Raw genomic sequence first — 24,793 nt, forward strand, 5'->3', positions numbered from 1 at the left:
AAAATTGTTAGAGAAGCTTGGCTTCTGGCACACCCCTGCCCCACCCAATCAAATGCACTGGCCATTTTTCTCCACAGCTTAGGTTAGCAGACAAAGACAGTGTTTTTCATATGTAAATGTCTATTTAAAAAAATAAGAGCCTTTCTGTCAAAATGATCTTACAAACTGTGAGTAAGTATTTGAGGTTATTATGGCTTACCACAATCAGGCAGTTTTAATGTCCACATTCAATGGGAACTGCTGGTCTGGATCTCTATAGGCACACTTCTGTTCACTACTTTAGGATACAAAGTTCTTTATCAAATTATTTTTTTACCCTAGGAGCAGTAGACCTTAAAAACAAACAATCCGTAACCAGACTGTTGACTCTGTATGCATCAGTTGTACTCTGGTTTTGTCGATCCGGATTGTTGCCAGACTCCTCAGGTAAATGTTCAAACAGGTGATGTATGATTATACCAAAATCCAATCTTCAGAATATAGATTTTCTTTTTTCCAGATTTCCCTGTAAGAACTGTTTACCTCTCCCAGTTATAGTGAGATGTCTGCTGTTTGTGAGATTTTCAGTTCTAAACATTTATATTTTGAACCTCAGTATTCACGGCTCTAATCAGTCTAAGTAATACTGCAAAGGATGTTCTTCTTCAATCAATATTTCCAATAAATGATTGTAATCAATTGATATTGCATGTGTTTCAGTTGTATACTTTTTGTTTTCTTCATTGCTGATAATTATTGCTAATAATGAATACATTTTGTTTACTTTACTGAAACTTTCCCTTTTGTTTGATAGATGAAACCGTGCAGTTAACTAGACCATTCTACAATTACCAAGTAATGCAGCAGTACTACTCAGATCAACGAAAAAAGCTGGAACGCTTGTCAAGGTAGGGGAATATATAACGTAGTTAAAAGGGACTGCTTTAGTAAGAATATTTCTTTGTGGGTCTTTAGTGAGCTCACATTTCCCTGTAATACCTTGTATAGTTATATGTATTTTAATGATTGCAATACATTATAATTAAACCATTCTTTACACTGACTTTTACACACTTTTTTAGCATAAAATATTTACCGTATATACTCGAGTATAAGCCGACCCGAATATAAGCCGAGGTACCTAATTTTACCTAAGAAAACTGGAAAAACTTATTGACTCGAGTATAAGCCTAGGGTGTCACCAGTAGGGCTGGTGCAAGCGAGCCAGAACACGAAGCACAAGAAGTACAGCAGGATAATCTTGTTATACGATATTGCTTGAGAACTGATAATAGATAACTGACATAGATCCCCCCATTCTCAGCAGAAAGCATATTGACCTTAACCTATTGCTGCTGTCTATATACCCGAGTTTTCACAAAGTCCACACTTAAATAGAGATGACCCAGTTGTTATCATATACTCAAAAGTCCAGTCCAACCCTGGAACTCATTTGCACTTTATATATACTATATATAGATATAAATCCTTATGGCAAGTACCTTGTTTGGAACATGCTGTGTGCCTGCTACTATTTACAGTTATTATCCTTAATAATAGGGCAGCTATTATTTATATTATTATGTATATTTCCATTTACAGCCCTGACTTTGGATATACAAACCCCAAAGATGCAGCCTCCTCCTGATACCATCTTGCCTCAGGATACACAAGTTATAGTTACAGCCCATCCCTCTAATACCATCTTGCCTTAATCTAAAGCCCCACACGCTGCACGGACAAAAACTCCTGCAAAAGTCGCAGTATTACTTACCGGCACCTGCGACTTAAAGTTCCCTCAGTCCCGCTCTCTGCCTATGCCAGCTTCCCAGAACCGCCATCCTGCTAACTGTGCGCTCTTCTGCTCTGCTGGGCGCCGCAGTTGCGCCAGTGACGTCACGCGCCCCCTTCAGTTACTCATGGCCTTATCTTACAAGGTGTAAGATAAGGCCATGAGTAACTGAAAAGGGCGCGTGACGTCACTGGCGCAACTGCGGCGCCCAGCAGAGCAGAAGAGCGCACAGTTAGCAGGATGGCGGTTCTGGGAAGCTGGCATAGGCAGAGAGCGGGACTGAGGGAACTTTAAGTCGCAGGTGCCGGTAAGTAATACTGCGACTTTTGCAGGAGTTTTTGTCCGTGCAGCGTGTGGGGCTTTAGAGTTGGTTGAGGGTAGGCTGTCATGTTGGCGGGGGCAGCGGGAATCACCAGCAGGGGGTCAGGAGATCCGTGACTCGAGTATAAGCCGAGGGTTAATTTTTCAGCACATTTTGCGTGCTGAAAAACTCTGCTTATACTCGAGTATATACGGTACCACTTATTTCTTTTTTAACATGTCTCCTGGTATACTTTTTACAGAGGAAAATGGGACACTAGTTCCTTGATGATTGATGGTCTGATAAATCAGTTTGGAGATCGAATTGAGCAGCTCTGGAGCAGAGATGATAATGGCACTGGAAAGTACCCACCAGCAAATTTGCATGTAAGGATTAGACTTTGTTGAATAATTTTGTGTAAACTTCAACTTAATAGCTGAAAATGTGCCTGATAAACCCTGTATTGCGTAATGTACCACCCACAATGTGTTTCTTTTTGTTTTAATAGGCACTTCTTGATGTTTACCTTCTTGAAAATGCAGATGAAATGAGCAAGCATGCTATAGTATCCTTTTAATCTGATCTAACTGGTGATAAGTAACGTTTAGAGAGGTGGTTATGGGAAATGTAAATACACAGTAAATCTTACTCCCAAGTAGCAACATTTTGTAATTTTACATAGTTACAGTATATGGGCAGAAATAACTCTTATTTAAACCACCTTTTGTTTACTTCATATAGAAGGTTGTTTTTCTGTCTAATTTAGCAGACTAGTATCTGGTTACACAGCTGGTAAAGTAGTAGGATGCCTTCAGATATTAAAAGTAATAATTCTAAAATGGTAATGTGAAATTATTTAGCATTTATTTTTCCAGGACTACATGGGCTAAAGAGTTGCTCAGTGTGTTGCCTGCTTTGATCTATGTATCCCTATTAGTGCTTATAGGCGCTTGTGCATGGTCACCCCTACAAAGCTGGTGTCATCCCTGAAACACTCTGCAATAAGCTGCAGTGTTGTGGCCTTCAGTGAACATTGACATCTCAGCACTTCATACAAAACCACCTGTGTTGGTCAACTAATGCATAATTTACTGTCGTGACTGCAACCTGTATGTTGACCGTGGGTAAAATTCATTAATTTGACAGTAATTAATGTAAGGTAAGCATTTTAGTTACAACAGCCAGTGGACAAGATACTGAAGCTGTGCTTCGTAGAGAAGTTTTCTGCTGGTTAGTGCAAATGTGTTACTGATCTGTTTCAATATCATTTACATTGTGGATGTGGGTTTTAGTAAAAAATTTCTGCTTTACTGTCCAAAGCAGAGAATTAGTACATTGGTCTCAATTACCTTATAGTTTGCAGATTTAGGGTTTGGCAATGTTACTGTACTGGTAAACCTTAACTATGACCTATCAGACCATATATTTTCTTTTGGATATTATGTATTCATTCCCAGATAAACCGGATTCTTCAATTGAATCCTTTCCAACAGCTTTTTCTGTTCCCAGCAGTCTTATAAAACTAATTCAAGGTTTTTGGCTTCTGGATCACAATGATTACCAGGTAAAAAATCTACAGTAAGTTTTTTGTTAACTGTAGTGATTACATTGTTTTAAGTTTTTTTAAAAAAAAATAGCTTCTCAGACATGAACAGATTGACATGTGTAGTAGTTTGGCGTCATCTCACATAAGTTTTATAATTTTAAAAGGTGTTGCTTTGACTAGACTCTCACAGATGCAGGTTTAAACAGGATTCTTGTGCATGTAGCATGGAAAGCATTTTACGTTTAGAAGGTCATATCTGCAAGGTATACTCGTATAGTAGGCAATGGCTAAATAGTGTGATATGCTGCTGTTATGTTGAACTGCTTGTTATGACGGAGGCAAAAGGGGTAACATTGCTTGAACTTAATAAGACCTGTCTTGAAGCATTAAACACTCTTTCCTGCTTACACAGTAAATATATTCTGCCTGCCTTAACCAATTCTGCATTCATTATCGTCATCCTGTTGTAACTTGTAGAGTTTGTGTATGATGAACCTGTACCATTTCCCTTTGGCATGTCTTAATCTAAGAAATATATACTATCTGTTTTAGTGTTCTGTGGGAAATACTAGTAAATCCTGTTGGCACTAATGCTGGTACTTTTTTTTTTTTTTTTTTTTTGTACTTTTTATTAGAACTCAATAGACTGTATACTTAATCCTGCAGCAAGTCGTGTTATGTCATGGCAGCACTCACAAATCATTGAAACTTTGATGTGCCAAGGAGATCAGAGACAGGCTCTTAGGTATATACAAGTGATGAAACCTGTAGCAGCCACCAGCAGAGAGGTTAAACTACATATGACTGTGCTGCTTGCAAACAGGTAAGAAAATGTTAATGTGATGCCTTACGGCAGCGGTCCCCAAACTTTTTTTTTTTTTTAACCTGTGAGCCACCTTAAACTGTAAAAAGATGTGGAGAGCAACAGTGTGCATGATATGAACTCCAGGGGATACTTAGGGCAGATAGGGTTAATAATCCCTTTCAGTCAGGCAATTGAGTGGCTGCTGAGCGAGGAGCTGCCTGTGGAATTAAAAGGGGTGTGCTCTTAAGCCTATGGGCTCTTTGGTTGTCTGGGGGAGACAGGGCTTTCCTGTGTGTTTTAAAGGAGAGGCATTGTCCTGGTTGTTCCTAGTGTGTGAATGGAAACCTGAGGATCATGGAGACTGAGACACAGGGAATATCTGACAGGGAGAGAATGCTTGAAATAGAAAGTGAGTACCAAAGGGCCTCTGACCCTGGAGAAAGGCAGCTTTTGGAGAAAGAACAACAGTTCCTAGGTGCTATGATTGTTTTTTTTATAGCATGTAGATTGGCAGGCTATAGGGGCTCCTTGTTTTTATGCAACCAAAACTTGCCTCCAAGCAGGGAATTAAAAAATAAGCACTTGCTATGTTGCCACTGGGAGCAGCATCCAAAGGGTTATTGAGCAACATTTTTCTCAGGAGCCACTGGTTGGGTATTGCTATTTTAAGGCAATGCAATTGAAATTCCACATCTTTAAAGGAGAAGGAAAGGCTAATGAAGAGTTAATCTCAAGCTGCAGGCATACCTTCAGTTGTCTCAATAGTGCCCTTAAATCTCCTCATATTTCACCTGTGTAAAGAAAGTTCCCATAATGCCTCACTCCTAGACCGAGACCAAGTGTGCATGCTCAGTTTGTAAGACTGAGTCATCTTCCTGCTGATTGGCTCAGATCCACATTCCCAAGTGTGGGGAGTGAGTTCTTAGCATTCTTGAGAGAGGGGGGAGCAGGAGAGGGGAGAAAGCAGAGAGCTGCGTGTCTCTGGCACATGAATTACAGGTACAAGAAATCTTTTTTCAGAGAAGTGAGTGCTTATGGCTGTATTTACATAGACCTTTCTGATAAAGCTTACTTAGTTTTTACCTTTCTTTCTCCTTTAAAAGCCCACTATACCTTAATCTTATTCGCCTAATGTGTTTTTTAATGGTTCCATTTATAGTGGTTCTCTGCTTGCTTTGTTATCGTATGCTTTCATTTATGTGTTACTCAGTTTGGAGCTTTGTGTAAGCCTGCTGGCTGCCCGAGTGTCATAAACCAACCGGTATATCCCATTATCAGGTCTTTTTTCATCTTGTAGCAGCTAGACTTTGGCCCAGGGCATTTAAACCCGTAATTTAAAGTCTAAAGACTTTTAGACACTACATGGAATTAGTTCTTAGACTTTAAATTACGGGTTTAAATGCCCTGGGCCAAAGCCAAAACAAGAACTAACTTACAAGGTGTCAGTACTTAGCAGTGACACCTTGTAAGTGAGTCCTTGTTACAGTCGCTTAATGCTTTTTCTTTTAGCTAACTTTACAAGCGCCTTGTCGTCGTATATCTGAACTCTAGCTTTCCTTCACTTCCTGCCTCAGTTAAGGCAGTGTTGCAGTGGCTTCCTAGTATACTTTTGGTCCCTTTCTGTGGATTTTGCATTCTCATTTAACAAAAAAATTCCATGGTAACATATTGACATAAGAAGCCTTGTTTGTCTACATATTTGTGTTTGTTCATGTAAGTTGAAGCAGCCTTTATGAGTAGGTTATTTTATTTATATAGAGAATATGTTGTTCGGTACGGAGTATCGTGAATATCAGAATGCTTGAGAAGCAAGAGATTTGTGAGTGGGGTAGAGCCAGTAGAAGCTGAGGTTCTCAAGATAGACCAAACATGCCCTTTTCAGTATACATGCAAAGGCTGAAGGAAGTTGAACAGCAGAGTGTCGGATGTAATGGAAGCTTTGCTCGCGAGGGGGGATGGGGATTGGAGTTTCAGATAAGCTATGCATAATTTCTGTCTTCTATTCGATGGTATATTGTGATATTGTCTCATTTGTATACTCTGTACGCAAATGTGATGACAATAAAGCTTGACTTGATATGCTTACAGGTCTATTTTGGAAGCCTGGAACTTGCAGAGACTGCATTCTAGTCGTCTGAATGTAGAAGAATTGCTCAAACACATGTATGAAACATGTCAAGAAATGGGGCTAATTGAAGAATTACTAAAGCTAACATTTACAGATTTTGAGCAAGTAAGTGAATAGAAAACTGACTAAATGTATCAGACTGCCACTAAGTAGCACATCTGAAAGACTATTTTCTCTAAAACTTTTCAATTTTAGGACTATTTGCACAAGTTCTTGCAGACTACCGGTGTACAAAATCAGGAGCTGCTATTGGTGCACCATCTACAACGAGCAAATTATATACCAGCCTTGCAGCTAAACCAGTCATTGAAAACAAACCACTTGGTAAATCTAAGTACACTTTATTTAGGTATCTTTTAATTTATACAATTTATAAAATGTAACCACTCCCCCCTCCTTTGGAGCAGAATGATTGTGACCGGCGATTGCGTGAGAGATCTGTGGCAAGAAATGCTATTCTGGATCAGTATGGAAAAATACTGCCAAGAGTCCAGCGAACTCTTGCAAGCGAAAGAGCCAAACCCTACTCATTACCATCGCTAGTGTGGAGAGAAGGTATATATATTTCTTTCTCCTAATTATCAAAGTTCAGTAAAATACTTTTTCTTGGCAAAATATAATTAACCTCACTCTTTTTTACTTCTAGTTGCTAGACCAAAGCCTTTATCAACTACTGCAAAGCAGGCTGCTCCTGGAAGTATAATAACCAAAGCAAACTTTATTTGCAATGTTCTGTCAAAAATTAAAGAAGTTTCTACTGCAAATGAAAAAAGGGAAGAATTTTCACCTTACAAAAGGTAAGCCCAGTGCAATTTCATCATTCCTTTTTCAGCATGGAATATGATTTAAATAGCCCCGTTACCCTATGAAATGAAAGGATTGATTGAACGGATTTGCAGGCAATGCATCACCGTTGCAGCTTCTTTCATAAACATCTAAGACTTGATGTTGTGATTTTTACTGGCTGACATCAGCTTTACTGACCACTATCCATTTATGGAACATATGGGAACCATGACAAGTAGAAGCAGTTTTTTGCCTGCACATATTCAAGCTTCCAGTATGGTTTGAATAATTTAATCATAGTAAGAATGTTGACTCAGGTACACTTAATAGATTAAAAAGCAGGGTATTCCTATTACCCTGGCTTTCTTTCAGGGTTGTGCACTGCTTAGGGTAACAAGTGTTAGGGTAACATGTTTACTGTTACCCTCATTATGTTGTTCAGGTATGGGATCTGTTATCCAGAAACCCATTATCTAGAAAGCTTAGCGTTACGGGAAGGCAGTACCCCACAGAATCCATTCTAAGCAAATAATTTAAAATTTTAACATTTCTTTTTTCTCTCACGTCCTGGGGGACACAGGAACCATGAGGTTAAATTTCCATTCATCTCTATAACCCTCTTCCCACTCCCAGGCACCTCAGATTTTGAGTCCTCACAAACAGGTGGTTGGACCCAGGAGACTTCTTACAAGGATCCTTTGATTGAGGGCTAGCCTTAACACCTGGGGTGGTACCATGCTGATGTCATGGATGGCTCAGTTGCAGACCCCCTACTCCTAGCAGAAAACACTATGAACAACAGACAGGCTAGCTAGACAGCCTAGCTGAGACTGGAATGGGTTGAAGGAGCATGAGGTGTTCTGGCCTCCTCCCACCAAATGGCATTGCCGTTCTTGTGGTTAAGGTAGGGGCAATCCAACCTGCACTCTCAGCCCAGGGCCCCTACCCGTGCGCGTGTAAACACCCCCCTTCCCGAACCTCACCCAGCGCAGGTCTTCAGTTGGACACCGTAACAAATGAGGAGAGGAACGGGTGGAGAGAAAATGCCCTATACAAAGCAAAGTTTAAAGTTGGGCAAAAGGCCTGCAAGTCCTCCACACCCTATATGCCCCTTCATAGATGTCAGGGTAGCTCTTCGGGAGAATGTATTGGCGACCCCTTAAAGGGGCCAGCAGCCATAGTACAAGTGGTTGAAGGGATTCAACCACTTGTAACATGGCTGCTGGCCCCTCCAAGGCTCCAGCCTGGGACGTTTCTTTTTCCAACTGCTTGTCTATTTTACAAGGAGTTTCTCATCTTGCGTCCTCAGACATGATTTTGGAAGGGCTGTCATCCTCCCCCTGTCCCAAGGAGAGCAGCTAAGCTGAAGTGCGCTATGCCTAGTGACACGATCACATTCTCTTCACCTGAATCCCACCTGGACTAGGATGGTCTTTGAAGAGACCCAGATTTTTTTAAGGTCAAGGATTTTGTTCCTCAAAGGGGTCCTCTCCTTCCAGAGCTGCCTCCTCTAGGGGCAGCTAATCAGCCAGGGGGAAAGCTAGATGACAGTCACGCAAGACCTCCCCTAAGGTCCTCTGCGGCAAACACTTCAGCATGACTGGCCTTGTCCCCGCGTTAGCGGATCTCCTTGTGAACAGAAGGTTGAGGGACTTTGCCACCACTTGGGCCAGACACAGGACTCCTGGCTTGTCAATACCATCATCTCCTGTTCGGACAGAAGACATCGTACCAGTTCCTTTGTCCCAACTGTTTGAGGGATTCAAACCTGTTCATAGTCCCCAAGAAGGATGGGTCCTACTGTGTCCTACTTGCGTTAAGTCATTCTGGATTTGGAACGAGGAGAATTTCTGGCTTCCCTGGACATGAAGGATGCATATTTACCTGCCTCACCAGAAGTTCTGTGATTCGCCTGTCTCGACCTTCACTTACAGTTTGTGGTGCTTCCCTTTGGTCTGTCGTCATCACCACATATTTCACAAAGACTGGCAGGTCATCACCACAGACACCAGTCTGTAGGGATGGGGGCCACATTCTGAAATTTCTCCACTTGGGCTCTCTGGATAGTGGCAGAGTCCAGTCTGCTAGTAAGTATATTTAAGATTAAGGCCATTTTCTCTTGCAGATGTCTGTGGGACACAGGGACCTTGGGTATAGTATCTACTAGCAGGAGGCAGGACACTAGAAGAGGAAGAAGCCCCTCCTCCCTGCTACTATACCCCCTGTCACTTCCTGAGTGAACCAGTTTTTTTCTAGTGTCCTAGGAGACAGGATCATCTCACAGCTCTTCTGACAATCTACGGCCAGATTTAATCTGGCACCAGGGGTTATCCTACAGGGCCTCAACAGAGTTCCCTCTACAGGTTTCCCCCTATGTGGGATCTCAGCACCGGGGCCAGTAAGCCTCCCTTGGAGCGGGCCACACAGAAAATCCCTGCCTCTACCTCGAGCGCAGAAGCTGTCCGGTGTCTCCCCCTTTCAGATCTGGATCCTCCAGGTCAGTGTCTGCAGCCCCCCAGCAGCCCAGGTTCAGCCGGTCCCACAGCCCGCCAGCCTGCGCCCATGCGTTCCTCTTGCGTTCCACCGCGTCCCCCTTGCGTTCCAGCGCGATGACGTCATTGCGCGCTTCCTGTTTTCGCGCGCCTTTTGCTTCGCGCCACTTCTCTCTGCTCTCCATCCTGATCGGACGTCTCTGCCACAGCTCCTTACTGCTCCTTTGGATTCCTCAGACACAGGGCCGGTATCTATGTAGGAGGGGGCGCTGGTAGGGGAATAGCAGGAACGGGCAAGGCTGTGCTGGGTCTGTTACTGGGTCTTTTACCTGGCTGTTATATCTGTCTTTAAGCTGCATATATATTCCACTACAGTTGGGGACCTCATATTCCACTGAGTGTGTTACTGTGTGGGGGGACTGCTTTTTCTGGAAAAGCTTCTATATTGTGTATATATATAGACTTTCTGATTATCGGAATTATCCACAAATCCAGAAGTATAAGGTGCACACCAGGATTTTAAATATAAAACATGACTTTTATTGCATCATACTGATAAAACAGATCAACGTTTCGGTCTCCACCTAAGACCTTTATCAAGACCATAACTGTAATTAAAATCAGCGAATAAATAAGTAAAACCTGTGACACTCACCCACCGACACTCCCCCTCCCTGATCACATGACAGGAATAAACAAGGGATAAATAATAATTAGGATCATTATATACAAGGGGAAGTTTGCAGTGTGTGAAATACAGTATTAAAAACCAAATCAAACCTAACTACTGGCAAAAACATTGCATAATACAGAGCATCAAAAAGGACAGCCAGCTAACACGAGAGAAATTATACAGGGATATCACTAATACCCCGCTGTAACTGATAGCCTATATATCCTCTCACATAGGACTACACCTCACCTCTGATCCAAAAAGCACAGCAGCGAACAATGTTCATTCAGCCCTGCCGGTGCTAGGGTACCCAACTTCTTAATCCAAAATACCTCCCTTTGGAGAAGTAGCCTGGCCCGGTCCCCTCCCCTTGCAGGGGGCGGGATATGATCAATACCAATATAATGGAACAAGGGTAACCTATGCCCTTTCTCGAGAAAATGCTTAGCCACCGGCTTATTTGTTGTACCATCTCTAAAGGCTGTACTGATAGCGGACCGATGCCCATCCATTCGCAGCCTTAGGGTTTGGTCCGTCTTGCCCACGTATGACAACCCACAGGGACATGTGATTAAATACACTACATGTGTGGTTGTGCAGGTAATGTGCTGTCTAATCCTATACCGTTTCCCTGTGTGGGGATGCAAGAAGGAATCCCCAGGTGTCATATATCGGCACGATGTGCAGTTCGGGCATCGGTAGCATCCCTGTTTAGCCCCTGAGAGCCAAGTGCCACGTTGTTGTGAGTAACATTTTACCGGGTCACTCTTCACCAGGAGATCCCTGAGGTTAGTATCCCTTTTATAACAAATCATAGGTGGTTCAGGGACTATCCTTCTCAAATCACTGTCAGCGCCAATTATGTTCCATTGTTCCCTGACACATTTGCCATGGGATTTAGTGCACTGATTATACTTGGTACTAAAAACCAACCGAGCCCCACTAGTCCTAATGCTCTTGGGCCCCGTACACCTCTCATGTGCAATTTTAAGGGCCTGTTGTAATATTCTCTCAGGGTAACCCCTATCTCTGAATCGCGACCATGTTTCCCCCAACTGTCTTTCAGCTAGCTCCTGTACCGAGTTATTCCTTAGCACCCTACAGAATTGGGAAATGGGTAATGATTTCTTCATTGGTTCAGGGTGACTACTTTGATAGTGTAATAAAACATTCTTATCGGTGGGTTTCCGGAACAGAGTAAAATCCAGTCGCCCACCGTTCCTAAAGAGCTCCACATCTAAAAAATGAATTTTAGTTAGACTAACCTCGTAAGTGAATCTAACCGGACTGTCAAGTCCATTCAGCTCCTCCACCATCGCACGGAATTCTAATTCAGTGCCGCGCCATATAATGATCATATCATCGATATAACGACGAAAAAATAAAAATTTATGGCCAAACCTCGGTAACATAAACTGCTGCTCATACTGGTGCATATATAGGTTGGCGTAGGCAGGTGCCATCGCCGCCCCCATGGCCGTTCCAGCTATCTGCAAATAATAATTCCGCTCAAATCGAAAATAATTCAGGGATAAGGCCAAATTCAACAGTTCCAAAACAAAGGGTACAGGTGGGCCCACATATGTTTCTGAGCCCAATAAAGACCGCCTAACTGCATCAACACCAGAGGCATGGGGTATAACTGTATATAAACTTACCACATCCATTTATATATATTGTGCGGGGAAAAAAAAAAAGCACATATTATCCCTGCTTGTTTACCGCATCAAAGCCAAATCTGTCTTTTTTGCTGAGTTTTTTCTCTGTCTGTCTGCATAACCTGCTCTGTCTCGTGGCAATGGCAGAGGGCATTCCAGAGGGTCCCTTTTCCAGGGGGGCTTCCAGCTCCTCCAGAGTTAAATACTTAGCATGCGCCAAGTGCTGCAAGCGTCTCCCATCTGGCAGAAAGGAACCCCTTTGTTCCTCTTGTTCCAAACTCCCGGCTGAGCCCCTTTCCCAGGCTCTGGATACGCTTCCTCCCCCTACCCCAGAGATTCCAGAGGCGGCTTCTACTCCCGCTCTGGCCTTGGATGCTCCGGCGCAGACCTCATCCTCCAGCCAGGACCCTCCTCCCTGGGCGGTTCAACTTTCCACCGGCATCCCTAAGTTAGCAGCTTGTCTAGACAAGCTGCTAGATCGTCTGGACAAGGATGAGCCCCAGCCTTCCAAGTCCCTCAAGCGACAAGCACTCCTCCGCCTGGAGGATTACAGCGACACAGAGTCCCTACACGCCTCGGCCACCTGGGAGGATCAATCCCTAAGCGAGGGCGAGATTTCCTCCGACGGGCCGGAGGACTCCGACAACATAGCCAAAGCCTCCCCTGAGGCTATCGACTCTCTTATTGCTGCGGTCATGTCTTGTCTTGACCTCAAGAGCACAGAATCCACCTCTGAGGCTTCTTCCTCTCTCTTCAAGCGCCAGAAGAAGACCGCCTCCGTTTTTCCTTCCCATGGCCAACTCGACTCCATCGTACAATCGGAGTGGGATCACCCTGAAAAGCGTTTTCAGGCCTCTAGGCGTTTTCAACGCTCTTATCCTTTTCCCCAGGAAGCCCTGGATAAGTGGTCCACCCCTCCGTCAGTGGACGCGCCAGTGTCCCGCCTGTCTAAGAACACAGCTCTTCCCGTCCCGGATTCTTCCTCTTTCAAAGATCCGATGGACAAAAAGATGGAGTTTCCTCAGAGCCACGTTCACTTCCGCAGGGGAAAGCCTTCGCCCGGCCTTGGCTTCGGCCTGGGTCTCACGGGCCGTGCAGTCATGGTCTACTTCCCTTCTGGAGGGCATCTCTACGGGCTCTTCCAGACAGGAGCTTGCTCTCCTTGCCTCTCAGATTCGCGATGCCTCTGAATATCTTTGCGAAGCCTCTCTAGACTCCGCCCAGGCCATCAGTCGGACTTCTGCTCTTGCCGTAGCGACACGCCGCTCTCTATGGCTGAAGCTCTGGTCTGCTGATATGTCATCTAAAAAGTCTCTTACCACTATTCCCTTCAAGGGCAAGCTTCTCTTCGGGCCAGAACTCGACAAGATTATTAGTCAAGCTACGGGAGGAAAGAGCACCTTCCTCCCCCAACCTAGGCACCGTTCGTCCTTTCGTAAGGGCCGCTTCTTTCGTCCCAGAGGCTCCAAGCCCGGTCCTTCCAGAGACTCCACAACCCAGAACTCCTCCAACAAGCCCAGGTTTCAGACATGTTCCAAGTACTCCTGGCAGGGCAGACGGCCCCAAGCCAAGCCTACCGACAAGACCACTTCCGCATGACTACCCCAAGGGGGGAAGTCCCATCCCCGTAGGAGGAAGGCTTCGTTTCTTCCACGAAGCCTGGCTCCGTCTCACCTCGGACCCCTGGGTGCACAGGGTCATATCGTCGGGTTACCGTCTCGAGTTCCAATCCAACCCTCCAAACAGGTTTTTCATGTCTCGACTGTCCCAGGACCCCCTCAGGCAGTCCGCCTTCCTCTCTATCGTTCAGGACCTGCTGGACGAGAGAGTGATCATGCATGTCCCCCCAGGAGAAAGATTCCGGGGATTCTATTCCAATCTTTTCCTGGTACCCAAGCGAGACGGGTCCTTTCGTCCGATACTAGACCTCAAGCAGCTCAATTCCTTCCTCCGGTTCGCCCGATTCAAGATGGAATCTCTCCGGTCGGTGATTGCTGCTATGGGCCCCAACGAGTTTCTCGTGGCCCTGGACATAAAAGACGCTTACCTACATGTCCCTATTTTCCCTCTCCACTGGAAATACTTGCGTTTTGCTGTCAAAAACCTCCATTTCCAGTTCACGGCCCTCCCCTTCGGTCTCACCTCAGCACCGCGCATCTTCACCAAAATAATGGCGGCTGCGGCGGCATCCCTCAGATCTCAGGGCGTCTCCATCACACCTTACCTGGACCACGACCTTCTTCTCAAGGCCTCATCCCCTTCTCTGGCAACATCCCAGCTGAGCCTGGTCATAACTACGCTGACATCTCTGGGCTGGAAGATCAACCGAGAAAAATCCCGTCTTACCCCATCGCGCCGGATGCCCTTCCTGGGCATGATCTTCGACACAGCACAGCAGAGAGTGTTCCTCCCCCCAGAGAAGATCTCTCGGATCCAGGACCTCAGTCGTCGTCTGATCCATTCCACATCTCCCTCCATCCACCTTGCAATGCAGGTTCTGGGATCCATGGTTTCTGCCATAGAGGCCGTCCCCTTCGCGCAATTTCGCCTACGCGAGCTCCAGTGGAACATCCTGGATCAGTGGAACCGCAAATCCCTGTCCCAACGGATTCAGATTCTCCCCAGGACGAAACTCTCTCTTGCATGGTGGCTCAACACCTCTCACCTAGCCAAGGGACGTCCTCTCCAGGAACCCACCTGGCGCCTTCTCACCACGGACGCCAGCCTCAAGGGCTGGGGTGCTGTTCTGGACCAGCGGTCGGCTCAGGGGACTTGGTCGAAATCCGAAGCCCGCCTACCTATCAACATTCTAGAGATCAGGGCAGCCCGTCTGGCGCTGCTCCACTGGCAACATCTCCTCAAGGGTCAAGCTATCAAGGTACAATCCGACAATGCCACCACAGTTGCCTACCTGAACCACCAGGGCGGGACCCGGAGCCGTCAGGCTCTCAAGGAGGTCAGTCTGATTCTGACCTGGGCCGAGGCCTCCGAGGTTCGACTGACGGCAGTCTACATTCCCGGCCTCGAAAACTGGCAGGCCGACTATCTAAGCTGACAGCAGCTCGACCCAGGAGAGTGGGCCCTAAGTCCCACAATCTTCCAGGGCATCGTCGATCGGTGGGGCCTCCCAGACGTGGACCTCATGGCCTCTCGCCTGAATCGCAAGGTTCCCCAATTCATGGCCAGATGTCGCGACCCACTGGCTCTCTCAGCGGACGCTCTGACAGCCAATTGGAACTTCCCTCCTGCGTACATCTTTCCCCCCCCTGCCCCTTCTGCCCAGAGTCATCAAGAAGATCAAGGCCGGGTCCGGCACAGTAATCCTTGTAGCCCCCTTTTGGCCCAAGAGGGCCTGGTTTTCCGATCTGGTTGCCCTCAGCAGGGCAGAACCCTGGCGCCTGCCCCTGGATCACGACCTCCTAATGCAGGGCCCAATCTTTCATCCAGACCCAGCCTTCTTCAGTTTGACGGCCTGGCTATTGAGTCCCTAGTGCTCCAACGCAAGGGGTTCCCTCCAGACGTCATTCGCACCATGATGGCAGCCCGGAGGCCAATATCCTCCAAGACCTATCACCGAGTTTGGAAGACCTTCAAGGACTGGTGCGATTCCGCGGGCCATTCCTTCCAGGTTTTTTCGCTTCCCCGGCTACTGTCCTTTCTCCAGTCTGGTCTCGCTAAAGGGCTCTCCTTAGGGTCTCTTAAATCTCAGGTCTCGGCCCTATCTGTCCTCTTTCAACGACGACTAGCGACCTTACCGGATGTGGCGACCTTCCTACAGGGCGTGTCGCGGCTCCACCCCCCCCTTCCGGGATCCTCTTCCCCCTTGGGATCTCAACCTTGTGCTCACTGCCTTGCAAGGGCCACCCTTCGAGCCCCTGGCCAGCATCCCTCTGATGTGGCTTACATGGAAGACAGTGTTTCTCTTGGCTATCTCCTCAGCCCGGAGAGTGTCCGAGATCTCGGCACTATCTCACCTCCAACCGTACTGGTCTTCCACCCGGACCGAGCGGTCCTCAGAACTCTGCCTTCCTTTGTTCCTAAGGTTGGATCTTCATTCCACATCAACCAGGACATCACCATTCCGTCCTTTTGCCCGCAACCGTCCTCCCCCAAGGAAGTGGCTCTGCACTCCTTGGACCCGGTCCGGGCGCTCAAGTTTTACCTACACCGGACCAAGGACATACGTCAATCTACATCCCTCTTCATCTTGCCTTCCGGGCCCCAGAAGGGTGCTCAGGCTTCTAAGACCACAATCTCCCGCTGGATTAGGGAGGCTATCCGCAGAGCATACATTGCCAAAGGGAAGTCGCCGCCTCTCCGTATCAGAGCCCATTCCACCAGGGGAATTAGCACCTCCTGGGCCTTCAGAAACAGGGCCTCAGCCGAACAGATCTGCAGGGCCGCTACTTGGTCCTCCATTCATTCCTTCACCAAATTTTACAGATTTGAGATATTTGCAGCATCTGATGCTCATTTTGGGAGAAAGGTACTGCAAGCAGCAGTTGCCTGAACCCGCTTCTCCCACCCTTCTTTCATGGGGCAGCTTTGGTATGTCCCCAAGGTCCCTGTGTCCCACAGACATCTGCAAGAGAAAAGGAGATTTTGTGATAACTCACCGTTAAATCCTTTTCTCTTAAGACGTCTGTGGGACACAGGGCTTCCCCCCCGGAAGCGGTTTCTTTGGAAGGTTCTCTGCCTTATGTATATAGTTCTGTTTTACTGTCTATTATCTTGTTGACAAAACTGGTTCACTCAGGAAGTGACAGGGGGTATAGTAGCAGGGAGGAGGGGCTTCTTCCTCTTCTTCCTCTTCTATTGTCCTGCCTCCTGCTAGTAGATACTATACCCAAGGTCCCTGTGTCCCACAGACGTCTTAAGAGAAAAGGATTTAACGGTGAGTTATCACAAAATCTCCTTTACAGAGCCCTGACTTATTGGGAATCTCCGTTGACAGGGCAGTCTGTCCGAATTCAGTGCGATAACAACACAACCGTGGCGTATCTCTACCTGCAGGGGGGAACCAAGAGTGTGGGCAGAGACCAATTTTTGGGTTTTTTACACCAAACACCTATATTGTGTTTTTGACTTTGAATTGAGTGCCCTCCATTTAATCTGTATTTATTATACGGAGACCAGTGATCTACCTCAGATCTACGCAATCTACATTCTGGGGCTCGTGAACTGGGAAGTGGACTATCTCAGCCACCACCAAATAGATCCCACAGAGTGGGAAGTGGGGTGAACCAGATCTTAACCTCTTGGCGTTTGGCACAGTCCGAAAACACCTCATTTCGTTGCCAAGATGAAGGATCCTCTGGCATCAGGGGTGGGTGCATGAAGGATTCTCTGGCATTCGTATTTCCACCCATCATGATGCTTCCTTGTCTCCTCAAGAGGATGAGGAGAGAATGTGGAAGATTCATCATAGTTGTGCCATATTGGCCTCTGAGGTCTTTGTTCACTGACCCGGTAAATCTATCAATCGATCCACCCATGCCACTTCCCTTCTGTTCAGATCTGCTTCGTCAGGGGCCGATCCTCCATCACAATCCTGGGATGTTCAATTTGATGGTGTGGCACTTGAATCCACTTTCCTGACCCAGAAAGGGTTCTCGGCGGCAGTGACTCGAATCGTGCTCAGAGCTAGGAAAACCATGCATAGCCTTGCAGACCTATGTGGTTCGAACACTCCATTTTCACAAGTACAGAGCTCTTTGTTGTCCCATCTGGCCAAAAGGGTCATCCAGCCTTCCAAGGCCACTATTGCCTGTTGGATCAGGCAACAGGTGTACATCTCCCTCATGAGAACTCCTCCTTTTCACATAAAGGCTTACTCCACCTGAGCACATGGTGTCTCATGGGCATATCGGAGCTTCTGCAGAGCAGTTGTTCAAGGCCACTTCCTCATCTTCTGCTTGCAACTTTACCAGATTTTCCAGATCTTTTTGACACTTTTGCAGCCTTTGGACGTAAGGTTTTGTAATCTGTGGTTTCAAGCTAGATTGCAATCTGTTATTTGTTCTGTTTCCCCCCTCCCGATTGAGGATGACTTCAATATGTACCCATGGTTCCTGTGTCCCTCAGAATGTGAGAGAAAATGTGATTTATTTCACTTAAAGTGGGCCTGTCACCCAGGCATAAAAATCTGTAATAGTCCTTTTCAAATTAAATATGAAACCTAAACTAATTTTATTAACACATCCATATCCATTATAAAAGCATTTTAAAATCCAAACTTGCCTGCCCCGCCTTTATACTTTAGGCATAAAATTAAGGGCATAGTTACTTTCAATTCATAACTTCTTAGATGTCACTGCACTCCTCACATTCCTCCTCACCATCTATTTTTGTAACTGGTTGATGGACCCCCCCCACAATGGCACAGAAACAATATTTTGGCAGGATGCAAAGCTTGTCTTAATAGCAGTTTCCACAAAGTGGCGCCTGCCTGCTTGATGCAATTCTGAATTCCGAGGCTGAAGAAAATAAGATTAAAATAATGTATATAGTGTAAGTGAAGTTTATTTTTCTTGACAAACATAATAGAATGCAATTTGGAATTATTTCTTAGGGTGACAGGTTCACTTTAAATCCTGTTGTTTTTAGTCCTGTGGAGGACACAGGACACCCCTTCTGGAAACTTGGGAGTCCTGCTTCTTCCTTCTCGCTCGGTTACTTGAGCTGGTTTTGCTCTCTTTTGCATTGATAACTGAGGTGCCTGGGAGTGGGAAGAGGGTTATAAAAGTGGGAGGGTTGTAATTCTTAAGTTTCATGCCTCCTGATGGGAGGGAATTTAACCCCATGGTTCCTGTGTCCCCCATAGGAATAAAGAGAAAAGCATTTAATGGTAAGTGAAATAAATCTCCTTTCTTGTAATTATAAAACAATGCCATGTTCTTGATCCCAACTAAGATGTAATTAATCCTTATTGCAGGCAAAACTACATGATTGGGTTTTAAAATGTTTAAATTATTTCTTTGGTACAGTGCTCAAAATTACAGAATGATCCCTTATCTGGAAAACCTTAGGTCCTGTAGATTCTGGCTAATGAGTCCCATACCTGTATTTATGGTATTTCTTTGGAGACCAGAATCAATTGGTTTGAAGCCCTAACCAGACAGTTGTTGGGCTACTCTCTCAGGTGTCTTGTTCAAGATGTAGGGATTTAGATGCATACCAGGGAAAACCAGAAGACTGTTAAAATAATTATGCAGGATAGGAAAGCAAACAGTTTAGTCCCCAGTAAATACTAGCTGGCCCTGTATTCTCTCTGCCCTTTTCCATTTTTATTTGACAAAAATATGTTTAACACTCTGGCCTCACAAACTGCAACCTTATTAAACTGTTACTCTTATTTTGCAAAGCAGTGTGCACCTTTATTTAAATATTAATAATCTTAATAAATTTTATAGCTTGTTTACCTAAAACAAATGCTCTGATCCCAGAAAGCACAGCTTTTTTTTTTTTTTTTTTTAAATCCATGTCAGTGTATTTTGGTTCATTTAGAAATACACATAAATTGCAGTATTTTAAAAAGGATAAACCTCACATTGGGAATCCTGGGGGATATGGTTGAGCGATTGTTAGAAAAAAACATAATAAAATGCTACATTTAAATTAAGGTATGTGTATTTAATGATAAAATGTTAAATTCATTTGTTAGCATGGTTAGGGAAGAACCAGCAGCCACCCCTCTTCAAGACATAGATGTGCCTGATGCTTTCTTTGGAACGCCTATAAACAAATCCCGAAGGGTGTCCAGGTAAGCTTTGCTACCCGCTTTTTTATTTATTTAATACCTGTCTTAATCACATAGCTGTTGATAGTGCAACATAAATGTCATACATCCCAATGACTTTGGGTAAATTATTTTCATAGGAATTAGATTTCTTTCTTGTGACTTAAGGCAATTCGTTTTCAGTTATATTTTGATAAAATATTTGTTTTTGTTTTTATTGCAGCATGCCTAAAAAATTATGCATATGTTTTGTTTGACAGGCTGTTGGACTCTGTTGTTCATCCTGTCCTGCTGGAGCCAACTACACTGGCATCCAACGACACTGATAACAATCATCACACCCCCCATAATTCTCCTATGTTGAAGACATCAAGTCCTTTACAGACAAGTTTGAGGAGAATGGCTCACTTAAGAAGCTTTGCGAAAGCATCTGAATTCAGTTTGCTGGAAACACCTCTAGTGGTCAGGGTAAGTGACCCCATGCAAGCTAATAGAATTATATATGTAGTATTTGACATATCCACATTTTTCTCCACCTCTTTTCTTTTATATTTGCTAGGGTTTTTTTGTGCAGTGTAGGTAAAGCAAACACTCCATACTTTAGTTCTTGTTGTGGGTGAACATTTACACATAATAAATCTTGATAATCTCATCTGGAATTACAATATATAATTTTTGGGGGGAAGAAAAACTTTTGCTTACAGTGCAACACTGTAAAAATGACATTTGGGTAGACTACACTGTGCATTGTCTAAATTTTTGCTTGCTCCAGGTTTGCTAATTATGTCAGTATGTCACATCTGCTACATCAAATGCTTGCTATGAATTGTTAACCCTTAGAGCAGTGGCACATGGGGCATTTTTGGGCATTTGCTGCCTATATGATTTTTAGCTTGTCAAGCAGCATTTGCCTTTTTATAAACTATTGTGGGAGTCGTTCTGACCCTGCCGGTTCACCCCTAAATGTCTGGTGAGTGCCGCTCTGAAATTTGTGAGTTTTCCCAAGCCATTTTGATATCCCATGTTTGTTTACACAGAGACATATTTGAGTGTTTTGCCACAGTTTTAATGGTTGTACTGAACTTATTTTATTTGTATGTGTTGGCAAACCTCACCGAGGTATGAAAACATGATGCATTGAGAATGGTTCCATGAATTTCATTGGGGCAGGATTTGTTATTTTTCATTTACAGGAATGGGAGGTGATTTTTTTTTTTTTGTGAAACCATCCCTTAAACAGCAGTGGAAATATCTTGTAGTAACTCTCTTTATCCCAAGTAAGTTCCCGGCCGGGACAAGGGAGGTTTGTGTATGTTTTCTAAGCCTGTATGGGGCTAACTCTCTGTCAGTTATGTCTGCTACTGTTTAATAATTATAGGTGACACATGGGGGCAAATAAGTAGCGTCCTTTATACTCATCTGAAGTTTGGATTCTGTCACTAAGTGAGAAGGGAAATAGAGGCCTTTTTGCTTTAATCATCATATTGAGTGCCTTTACTCGGTTTATTTATTGTATATTTATTATTAGGGGCTTAACATTGTATCTGATATTGGGATTTAACATTTAATTATTCTGTGGCATCTTTAGTTCCCAATCTCTTGTGTTTACCAATAGGGGAGCAGTGAGTGATTTTTAACTGTATATACTGATTCTCTCTGTTTTTAATATGAGTCTGCCAAATGAATTCTCCTTCTAATCTAACTATTCTGATCCATATCGATTGAATGAATTCCAGTAGATAGGCAATCTAGGGTATATCATTTGTAGGTAATTTCTGTCCTTCTTTATTGTAATCAATGAATTTCTACCTAATGCGTTTCTCTCCTGTATATAAAATTTAATTGATAACCTTGTATTTTTATATTTTTTTTTTTTATTCACTAGATTAATTATTTTATTTAATTGATTGTATTTTGGTGTAATTTATCTATTTATTTCAATAAATATAAATTTGTTTCATCACTTGATTTTTTACTTTAGTGAGTAATTTACTGAAAAAAAATTTTTCACTTTATTGAGTAAGCGCCAACTCTATTTGAGTTAATAATTTTATTTGTGGGCACGAAAAGGATTAGTAAAGAGGAGGGCTGCTTCTGTTTAATATCACATATTTAATTAATTAAGTTTGTTACACTTTTTTTTCTTTTTTTTTTCTCTACAGTCTTGTAGTTGGACCTTAGCTATCAGCGTTATCTTTGAAGCGCGGATAAGGTTTATACTAACTGAAATATCTTGTAGTGCTAAGTTGGATCAAGTGGACATGCTGTGTGACTGGCTGTGACTGGCTCTCTCAGTTCTAAATTGAAAAAGCCAGTGGGTTGACTAGTCAAATGTCTTCAAGAAAAACACAGCATGTCAAGTTGATCTGACTTATTAGTACAAGATATACAGGTATAAGACCAGTTATGCAGAATGCTCAGGACCAAGGGTTTCCGGATAACGGATCTTTCCGTAATTTGGATCTTCATACCTTAAGTCTACTAAAAAATCAATAAAACATTAAATAAAGCCAATTTATAATAATGCATCCAATAAGGATGAAATATATCTTAGTTGGGTTCAACTACAAGGTACTGTTTTATTTTTATAGAGAAAAAGGAAATCAATAAATGGGAATCTGTTGTGCTGCTTGTCAGCAATATACAGTGCTGCTCTAACATGTTCCAATTGCGTTTTGGTGAATTGGTGTATTGTCCTAAAAGGAGTATTCTAAAAATGAATATGGCTATAAATGCCATGTTTTACATTTTGAACTTAATACACTGTTTCAGCATCTCTAAAATAGAATTGATCCAGGCCTTTAAAGTTGTCACAGTAGCTCTTGCTCTAGCTCTAGCTATTTCCAGCAGCTTTTGTGGCCAGGGGAGCAGCAGTCTCCAGCTGCGACGTGTGAAATTGCCCAAGAGATGGAAAAATACCCATGCTTTTTTGTCGTAACCTAATTCAGCTGCACATATATGTTAATAAGCTGAATAACTGATATCCAAACTCAATTTAAAAATCAAGTTAAAATAGACATTCATAATTCGACAGATTCATTGGATGTCTCTGTGCAGGTCATTCCATATAGCTGAACAGTGTTGGCAATGACACTGTATAAACCACTCGTTTCCCTTATTGATCAATATTTTGGACCCTCCCAACTTTTCCTTAGCAGGGCCATCTGTAATTCAGTACTTTTACTCCTCTATGCCCCCCCCCCCCATTCTAGGCTCACAGCTTTTAGGGTGAAGACACACAGAGCTACTAGTAGCAGGTATCATGGCTACTAAAATAGACAATGCTCAACATTCACTGATAATTGTCTCTACGTATGTTTTAGGCAATTCTCGGCATTGTCTATGGCAGGGTATTTTCTGGCGTGTAGTAGCCAAGACAAGTAGCTGCTACTAAGTAACTCTGTGTCTTCAGCCTTACAAAAATGTTATCAAAGATAATTTTTGCACTTGGAGCTTAAAGAAGTTCGAGAGAACATTGCCGCAATTACTTTTGACGCTGTGTGGTGGTGGGCAGTCTCTATTCCTGTATGGTTTTTGGTGCAATATTCCAGTTTTGACTCCTTTTATATTCCTAATTACAATTTATGATTTTACTTTTAGAAGGCGAAGGCCCTTGCTACCAGCACTGTATCATCTGGATTTACTGGTATCACTCCTCAGTCAATTTTAAGATCTAGCGTTCGCACTACACCGATGGTCTCGCCTTCTGTATCACCAGGCAGATCTCTAACTCCTCCCTTGCGCCCCAAAGAAACAAAAATCTCTTTCATGGAATTATCTGTTACCAGACATGCAAAAACAGTAAGTCGTAATTTTTTTCTGTTCATGGTGTTAAACCTGTATACCTGCTGTATTTTTGGGTGGGAGAGCTTAACCTGTTGACTGTCTTTTTTTTCTTTAGAACACTGTTTTCAGTAACTTACGCAAGGGAATGTTTCGGGCTATTTAAAGGAAAACATCAAAGTGATTTTTTTTTTTTTGTTTTAAATAACATTTTAAGTTTGTATTTGTTGATCCAGAGCCTTCAAATAAACCATTTTTTGGCAACAAATGTCCTGTTTTGTCTAAAAGATTTTCAGTCTTTAGTGCTGTAGAGAGCCATGAAATGCATTTAATCCATTTATCATCCTGTGTAAAAATGAAACCATTTCTATTTTATGGAGCTTATCTGATGATCCTGTTACTGATGTTACTGTCCCACATAGCCCACTATTTCCTGACGAGCTGGTCTATAGGGGCTGGTTTAAAAAATTTGTATAATAAAACATTAGAAATTTGCCATGGGTCTTGTGAACAGTTTGGTAACCCAAATAAATCAGATTACAAAACTATGGCATGTAGAGGCCCAAAGGTGTACCCAGAATTTTATATATATATATATAATGTGTGAATGTATATGTGTGTAAAATAATAATAATCTGTGAGATCCCACCTCCCACTAATTTAGCTATGCAGCAAAAGCTTTACGAAGCAGTCAACAGCAATGTATAATATAAAATTACTAAAAATGTAATATCTCCAGAGTGAAATAATTATATTAATAATTACATACAGTGCTCAACCGAATTACAGTTTGCTAAATTAAAAACATTTTTTAAGGCAAAAACATCATAAAGAAATAAAGTGGAAAAAGGTGTGGGTCTATGTACCCTTTTAGATTGTGTTTTGCTGCATATTTTCTACATATTAAAAAAAAAAATAAAATTAAAGCAAAGTTTTGGTTGCTGTTGGTAAATACACTAGTGCAATTTAGCCCCTAAGTTTGCCTTATGTTTTTAAATCTTAGCTAGTATCTCTCAATTCCCGTTTTAGAAATCTAAATACTTAAACATCTTTTTTTTCTTTTCAACCTTTATTTTAGTATTAACTCCCAATTATATTCATGAATTTATGTT

General features: G+C 43.3%; 1 protein-coding gene across 1 annotated transcript in view; it reads left to right on the top strand.

Annotated features, from left to right (window-relative positions):
* The window catches only part of ahctf1 (AT-hook containing transcription factor 1), a 57,976-nt gene that overhangs the window by 19,773 nt on the left and 13,410 nt on the right, over positions 1–24,793 (top strand). The window contains exons 16-28 of the mRNA XM_012963742.3: positions 322–426; positions 794–887; positions 2,335–2,458; positions 2,581–2,637; positions 3,490–3,636; positions 4,254–4,441; positions 6,512–6,656; positions 6,747–6,875; positions 6,959–7,106; positions 7,198–7,348; positions 19,824–19,922; positions 20,159–20,366; positions 23,499–23,699. Coding sequence (XP_012819196.1) covers positions 322–426; positions 794–887; positions 2,335–2,458; positions 2,581–2,637; positions 3,490–3,636; positions 4,254–4,441; positions 6,512–6,656; positions 6,747–6,875; positions 6,959–7,106; positions 7,198–7,348; positions 19,824–19,922; positions 20,159–20,366; positions 23,499–23,699 — 1,796 coding nt within the window. The remainder of the gene's footprint in view (positions 1–321; positions 427–793; positions 888–2,334; positions 2,459–2,580; positions 2,638–3,489; positions 3,637–4,253; positions 4,442–6,511; positions 6,657–6,746; positions 6,876–6,958; positions 7,107–7,197; positions 7,349–19,823; positions 19,923–20,158; positions 20,367–23,498; positions 23,700–24,793) is intronic.

Source organism: Xenopus tropicalis, chromosome 5 (assembly GCF_000004195.4).
Source record: "Xenopus tropicalis strain Nigerian chromosome 5, UCB_Xtro_10.0, whole genome shotgun sequence".
NCBI lineage: Eukaryota > Metazoa > Chordata > Amphibia > Anura > Pipidae > Xenopus > Xenopus tropicalis.